The 8,377-nt window shown below is 38.3% G+C and overlaps 1 protein-coding gene across 1 annotated transcript; it reads left to right on the top strand.

Moving 5' to 3' along the window:
• Positions 1–473: 473 nt before the first annotated feature.
• Positions 474–1,016, top strand: LOC138024780 (uncharacterized). The gene has a single exon (XM_068871968.1). It carries the CDS (start codon positions 474–476, stop codon positions 1,014–1,016), a length of 543 nt encoding a protein of 180 aa, XP_068728069.1.
• Positions 1,017–8,377: the final 7,361 nt, after the last annotated feature.

The following is an 8,377-nucleotide window of genomic DNA, read 5'->3' as shown; positions in this document are numbered from 1 at the left end:
AAAACAATAGCGGGTGTTTGTGACGTCAGCGGTGGAACACAAATACTGCGCAAATTGAGAAAATTATGGCAGCTTGTGCTGATAGCACTAGCTCAGAGAAGTTTTTATCCAATGTAACCAGGGAAAATGAATGTAATTTCTAGACAGTGATGTTGGCGAAACCTCAGAGGCTTCCATGGATTTTGGGCCTGTAATGTATGCACATGTTCTATCGGTTTCGTGCCTTTATTAATTTATGAGGGCATAGTAACCGGGCTGTGAGAGATATGTGCAGGATAACGCCAATTTTTTTAAGCGATAATCTTATGACATTCATTGTGATATTAAAAGCACCCAGTCAGGATTTTACATGGTGTCAGAAGGGGGATGAACCCTCGAATATGGATGTAGCTGGAGTGCAATGTCCTCAAATGGATTGGGAGGCCGAAAACTTACCGGAAAGGTAGAAGCGTTTTCGGTAACACGTGGAATTGATGTTCAGAGGCCCGCTCTCCAGTAAGAAAGAGAAGGAAAAGTGCAGCCATTTGCTCATATGGTGCGGTGAGAAAGGACGAGATATCGTTAATAAGTGGTCAGGTATCAGCGAAGAGGATAAGAAGAAACTCAAGGCTTACTTCGAGAGATTTAAAGCACACGTGGAACCCAGAACAAACCCAGTATTTTGTCGATATAAATTCCACAACCGCGTTCAGAGCGAAGTGGAAACAGTAGAACAGTTCGTAACGGATCTGAAACTTTTAGCCAGGGATTGTGCTTTCAAAGAGCCAGATGAAATGATGAGGGACAGGATCGTGTTTGGCACAAATTCTCACAAAATTCGCGAAAAGCTGATAAACCAGGGCAAAGATTTAACCCTTGATAAGGTTGTCGAAATTGCACGAACATACGAACTATCGAGAGCACAGTTAGAATCAATGGAGCCACACAGAACTGAAGCAATCCATTCCATAGATGACGGCCAGCTATACAAAAACAGATTTTCGAGTATACCTTCCAAGGAAAGAGCACAATCATGAGGCAAATGTGGAAATTTTCATGCAACCGAGTCTTGTCCTTCAATCAATCAATCAATCAATCAATCTTTGTTTGCCTCAATTCTAGTAAATAATATATGCTTTAAAGCTGATAATACACGGTTCAACATCTTGCAACATTTGTTGCTCAACAAATGTTGAACAATGTTGCACAAACGTGTTGAACGGAATAGAGTTGGCGTCTATTTTAGTTAAACATCGTTCAACACCATTCAACGTGTTTAATGGCATATTTCAACATTTAACATGACACGACACACTGTTCAACATTTGTTGAACAAGAGCTGCAACATTTGTTGATCAACAAATGTTGAACTGTGTATCATCGGGTTAAGCCGATGATACAAGATGAACATTGTTCAACATTTGTTGAGCAACAAGATGTTGAACCGTGTATCATCGGCTTAAGACACACAGTTAGTGGCGAGGAGACCTCTAAAAAACCATAGGGCTTATGCTGAGAGGTCTCCTTGGTGATACGTGAATAAGAAATCAATTACATCAAAAGGTGAGCGTAGAAAACGGCTTCATAGTTTATGTTATTTGCTTTTATTTTGAGTAACATTTAAATGTTAAAAAAATCAACGGACTGTCTTTTAAAGGAAGATAAACTGAAAAGGGATGTAATTGAAAGTGGCAAAGCATTCCAGATTTTTGGTCCTTGATAGAGTATAGTGAACTTCTTAATGTTTGTCCTGCACATATGGGGCCTAAGAAGAGATGAAGCTCTAGTGTCATAATTGTGTATTTGATTATTTGTGAAGAATTGATTTTTAAATGGCAAAAGTAATAAATGGTGGTGGTCTAAAAACATAAATTTTGCGATGTAGAGAGAATTTACCTTAAAAATATCTAGTAGTAGGATTTTCAATTCAGCAAATAGGGGAATAGGGGAAGGGGGGAGGGGGGCCGGGTTTAGAAGGCGCGCGGAATTCTGAATTCGTTATGGCTCGCACAGCTCGTTTTTGATCAAGAAATATGCGATTTAAGTTCGTGACATATGTGGAAGTCCAGACTATACTGAACAGTAAATTAAATAGGGATAGATTAAAGTATAATACAAAGATGTTTTGGTTTTGGTTGAGAGAAGAAAACGACACCTATATATAATACCAATGGATTTAGCACAATTTTTTTTTCCAAATATAGCCAATGTGAGATTTCCATGTAAGAGCTTCATCAAGATAGACACCTAAGAACTTCACTTCTGTTAGTTATTTAAGTGGCACATTATCAAATAAAATAGAGGAGCTCATATGGATTACTTTTCGTTTCGGCTTAAATATCATCGCGCACATAATTAGTTATCTTTATGTTGACAGACAGTTGAATGTCATCCATAAGCTGACATATAGTCAATTCGTTATTCATTACAGAAACAAGACGCCTACAAGGGCGTATCCGTGGAATGCGCAAACAGTTAACACAAATTGTCCAGTTACAGTGAACTTCAAGTACAGGTAGACTTCGGAAAATGGCGAAAGATTACTAGAAAGATACATCTGTAATATAACTTAAAGTTTTTTGTTGTAAAAACTCATTACTAATGTTACTAAATTTGCAAATGCAAACAACGAAGCCCTATTAGCAGGTTATCAGGATACGGGATCTTTTATTTATTTATTTTTTGGAAGGAGACTTAATTCAAATCCTACAGTTTTACTTGCTTCGTTAACTCCTTTCATCCAAAAATTACAGGATCAGCCTTAAATCATCCGAAAAACTTATTACAAATCACAGTTCAACAACTTATCATCCTGGGCCAGTTGTTCAGAAACTGGGTTTTAAAACGAGTTTTATCCTCTACTCCCAAATGCTGTTCAAGGCTGATATTCAGAAAAACTTTACATTAGAAGAAGTCAATCTTGAAAAACAAAAATAAGCAAAGGAAACTGTGACCAAAAAGTTGAAAACATGAAACAAAAGTTTACGCTAATCCTGGATTAAGGTAATTGGCTTTCGAACAACCGGGCCCTGTAATCGACGTCTGGTTCTGTAATCCTGGTTTAGTTCCTTGCAAACTGTATAAATTTGCCGTGGCGAAGACAAGAAGACAACATCCGTGCTCTATTTCTCTCAATGCTCAAAAATTCCGTAATTGCGTGTTGTATAGTCCAGTCCAAAGTTCTAATTTTACAATTCCATAATCTTGATTTCAGTAACTTGGTACCAAACGTTCCACAATAACTTGAAATCTCGTTAAGAAAAATCCTTAAATCCAGTAGTCCAGTCCGGATTGAGATCGCCAAAACTCTCTCTATCATCGATTCAAAATTCAACAAAAGCTACAAGTCGTAAATAGTTATCAGAAACTACAACAGTTTGTCCTGATTCTACACTCGAGCTGAACAAAAAACCCAAAAAACCCTTGTCATCGTTTTCGAGAGAACAGACAAACAGCCGAAACTGTTCTGTGCCTGCCCCTTACGGCACTGAAAAAGTACCGTACGTTGTCAGGAGCTCATCAAGAGGAGCCTCTATCTCCTCTAATTCCTTGAGTCAACCATTTCCCCAGTAAATTTATTTTTAGGAACAGGTTTTTCCCGCGAAAAGTATCATAATTCCCTAGACGCTGAGATAGCTCTGTTTTGATTGGCCAAGAAACTAATCTTAGCCAAAAGCCCGAGAAGTGATCAGGATACGGGATAATTAGGTAAAAAAATTGTGGGGATACGGGATTTTTAGTCTGGAGGTGGGGGGGGGGGGGGGGGTATAATTGAGGAGATACGGGATATTTTTTAAAGTAAGAACGCATTGCGTGTGGTAGTGCAGTAACTTGACAGTGTTTTTTTCCATAACTGTCAACTGAGCGGCGTTTTGTTTTTTCCAGGAGATTCAAGTCCTTGCACAATATGTAGCTCTAATAGTACACGACATTAATATTGTTTGGTATCGTAAATCATTACGGTGCCATGGTAGACATCTTTGCTATATACCCTCTAAGAAGACATGTGGTTCAGTAAAATACTAAGCCCAGAACGATTGAAGAAAATAACAGGAAATCGAGAAACATTTGGCTTCAAAGCCGATATGTTGATCATTTACAACTTCTTTTTCACCACAAGCTTAAGCGTGTACTCTGAGCTTCTGACACCTTTCCAAGACCAATGTTACTAAAGTTTTTTCTCCTTTTCCAGCGGGGTTAGTATCTGGATGGGGGACGTTAAAATATGCGACTTTTGCTGTCAGGAACATACGCCCAAAAATTCTATTTTAACGCTCAAAAATGCGAACAAAGCAAGGTACAGATTTTGCTAGCCTGCTTTATGCAAAACAAATATTGACGAAAAAGTAAATAAATATTAATATGTAGTTTTTAAGGAGAGCAGAAGGAACTTTTAGGAAGTGTCGATCGAGAATAAAACAATTTGCCATCAGCGAAAAACATTTCGGGAGATTTTTGTTACGTTCCATCAGAGTTCAATTTTTCTATCGTACTTTTGGTCATACAAGTAAAATCGCAAAATCGGAAGTGACATCGATTTTAGCGGCCGCCTGTGATCAAGTTATACCTTGCGTGTTTACTGACAACTCACGAAACAAAGGATACATCTGTGACAAAATGACGGCATAACACCTGGTTTTTGTTAGTGCGTTTTTTTTTTCTTTCAAGTGTTATAAAGTTCGACAAGATATATGTGCGAATTTAACATAAAGATCACAGTCGTTTATGCAAGTCCAAGTGTCAGCTGAAGTTAAGTTCCTCCGAATGAGGTTAGTACTTGGATGGGGGACGGCTGCGAAGTCCCCGTGACGGCGATAGCTAATTCGTTTTTTTTAAACTTGATTTCATTTTTTATCTTGTTTGGCCGTTCAAAGCTATTTTCTTATTTTCTTTCTACGTCAAAACGGCGAACAAACTGGTTCCCAAGAAATATTGGAGTACGTATTCGTTCTATGCAAAATGCTTCTAATGAAGTATTCGTTGTATGCAAAATAATAATGTTCACAGTGGAACACACAAGTACGAAGCAAGATCTAGAAATAACGTAGAAAATTCTCCTTACCTTTAAAGCTTGCCTTTCTCAAAGAAAAAGCATCTATCCACTTTATCGAATAGTTTAATACTGAAACAATCATGGCGGGCGGAAAGATTCTATTATAAATGTTTGCTTTCACCAATTTGACAGAAGTGTGTCACGGTGGCCGAGTGGTCTAACGCGCTAGCAGAGAAAAATCGTGATGGCTTGGGAAGTATAGGAATTCTCCTCGGAGCAGGGAAGTTTGGAAATACCGTAGGGAATATAAATCAATCCACTCGATCGGAGATTAATTCAATATCCGTGGGGTATGCACATTTGTGACTACCAACAAAAAAAAGATTCCAGCCCGGTTTTAAGACGTGGATGCCTTCGGCATTCCACGTAATAACACGACTAGGGTCAGAGTTGTAATAAAGAATAATATATACGTAGATTTAGCCAAGCCTAAAAGCGGAGCTCCCTGGTCATTTATTCTTACTGCCTGTACGGTTTGTGAAAATGTTTCCGGTTGCTGCTTTAATAATTAAATCATTTTCTTTGCTTTCTTCTATAGAAAAATTCATTGCCTAACTAATGACTTCCACGGTAAATTTTACGCTAAAAACCAATATCGCATGAATCACGAAGCGATGAGTGCGACTTCGGTTTTTCCAGTGAAATTTACTTTGCAATTCACCAGTTTGGCAATAACTTTTTGTTGAGTTTTAAAAGAAAACAAGCATTAAGCACAACCTCAGCGAGCGGATTGAAAAGGAAAAAAGCCACTCAGAGTCAACTGTCAATAGCCAGCGAATAGGAATCATGCTAAAATTAGAAGCCATAAAAACAACTTTGTCAGTTCAAGGTCAAAGAAGAGGTTGTATTTTATTCCACTTTATCTCTGAAACAAGATCATTCACATTGATGTATTTCATTAAAACACGCCAGGTTGGCTTGGTACACGAATTGGCAAACTACGGCAATGCAACCAAGAAAGGACGAACTTCAAACACGATCTGCGCCAACACTTAAATAACATTTGGGTGCTTTAAACAAACTTCTGAAAACAGAAGATACTGAGATTTCCACCTAATTTTAAGAGAACTCATTGCAAATACGTGTTTTTAACATAAGGGAAAAATTTTCTTGTCACTGTCGAGGCACACCAAAAACCAGTTGGGCAACCGGATTATAAAAAGGACTTGTTCACTCGCATTTTAGAGGAACACAAACAAACAAATCAACTTTTTCATGTCCAAAAGAGTACAGATAAATGTTATTTAATTCCAGTTGACAATAAAAATTCGATTTTTATTCCTGAACAAAGGAAGAACCGATTAAACCACTTTTTAAAAATACGCATCCACTTTAAATAACGTATCCGTAAAAAAAAAAAACCAACGGTTTAGTGCCCAAGGAAAGAATTTGTGTGCTAAGTATGAGCTATTACTGGTATTGTATTTTGTCGTTGTCGTTCTCTTTCGCTCTCCTTTCGTTTCTGTTCTAGACATAGTTCCTCCAGGATCATGTAACCTTATCGGAGCTTCTAAAGATATGCCAAAAATTGCAATACAGCGAAAAAAAGCGGCTCTAAGCAAATTAAAAATAAACACTCAGCTTTAAGTTTACATCCCACCGACGCTTGACTTGAATAACTGCGTAGCCACCAGTGTGGACCACAGATATCATGATATGTCAAACTGGATTGAAACCAGCGAAAAATGCAGAAAGAAAACATCTTCCAAACCGTTTTCCACCTGAACACGAAAAGCGTTTGACTGTGTAAGAACTTTCGTTGATACATAGTATGGCCTTGTAGCTGCGTCGAGCCACAGAAAGCGCGCGAAAAATGAAGCCTCGCTTATGTTCAGGTGAGTTCACCTAGGTTGAGCCTGCAATCCCATCGAAAACCAGTACCTGGTCAGCGATCAAATTCAAAAAACAGCTGACCTTAGTGAGCTTAAGCTTGAGCCCGCGATATGGTCATGTGATACTTGTCAGCGGATACCTTGTTCTGACAGGTGTCAACAAGAGATTATAAAGGTAAGAGAAGTAATCCCTCATATTGGCCTTATTCCCATCGTAATCCCTCTTAGGTTATTTTTAGATGATATCAATTTTCCCGCGGACAATGTTACCACGCGCATTACGTGGAAGTTTCGTGGAGAAGGGAAAGTGCAGCAAATTCTGTTCGATGTCATTCTCCGTTTTCAAAATTGAGTTTCACGGCCTGATAAAATTCATTGTCTGCAAGATACAGGTTTCAAACATACATCCTTGGAGTTGCTTAACTGTCTAGTTTACAGTGATACCAATTTGAAGAATTTCCAATCTATCAAACCGTGTTAAATAATTTTGACAGATGCAGATATATTTACCTTAGTGGCATTGCGTTACTTGTCCATTTTAGTGCGCACTTTCTCATCGTCTACAAGGTTCTGTCGCTTACAAGACTCGTCCCGGTCAAGATACAGTTTGCAATCATATATCATGGAAATCGGTTAACTGTATAATACCATAGAGGGCAAAATTACTGAATACTGATTGGTCAATGAAGAGGGCATTTTTTCTTAATTTTGCTTACAAAGGAGACTTTTTATCTGATTGGCTGTTAAAAATTGTAGTATCCAGTTTTCCAACCGCGCGCTCTGATGTAAACAAAAATGGCTTTCGAAGCGGTGATTCCAACCTGTGCTTCTTCGATCGTTTTATATAGCTTGAGTCAGTTGAAGGTGGCCATTTAAATTTAAAGTGACAGGGAAAGATTCTGCAAGGGACATTTTAGTCGGCGGGAATTTTTCTTTCGTTACACTTTTTGTAAGCAGTCCTTTTGATTTGCTCGGGGAAGCAACGCCTCTGAAGTTGCTTCGAGTCAGCTTTTATACTTTTTAGCTTTATTTCTCCATGTAAGTGATTGTATCGGAACAAATGCTCAAAGCGCGAAAAGACACGAGCAAAGGCCAGATTCCTTTGTTGCGAAGGGAGTACTATCTAATGTGGTTGCGAAATGTATCCCTCGAGCTCGCAGGCTTCGATTTATCCGACTTGAATGCAGCGCTGGAAGGAAGTTTATATGTCACTTCATTTATTTTCTTTCCGTGATCGTTTAGAGTTATGAGATGTCCTCAGTCCTTTTAAAGAACATCTTATCTGAACAGATACGTCGACAGAAATTTAATACCAGCATTTTATGTATCTGTGTCTGAGGCCAACCTGGTTCACTGCACTATCTCATGTGCAAACACTCTCAAGATACAACGCCTTAAAAATTTCAAGAACTTTCAAAACATTATTCTTAGTTACATCAAGTGATCATGAAGGCATGCTTAATAATATATGCTAAAATGAGTCAATAATGAAGTTCTAGTGTATTTCTTTATT

Source organism: Montipora capricornis, chromosome 11, assembly GCF_036669925.1.
Source record: "Montipora capricornis isolate CH-2021 chromosome 11, ASM3666992v2, whole genome shotgun sequence".
NCBI lineage: Eukaryota > Metazoa > Cnidaria > Anthozoa > Scleractinia > Acroporidae > Montipora > Montipora capricornis.
Note: the sequence above shows the minus strand (reverse complement) of the source record. Positions and strands in the feature narration are given on the sequence as shown.

Excerpts from the sequence above, each read along its gene's own strand:
- LOC138024780 (XM_068871968.1), top strand. The coding sequence starts at position 474 with ATGTTCAGAGGCCCGCTCTCCAGTAAGAAAGAGAAGGAAAAGTGCAGC.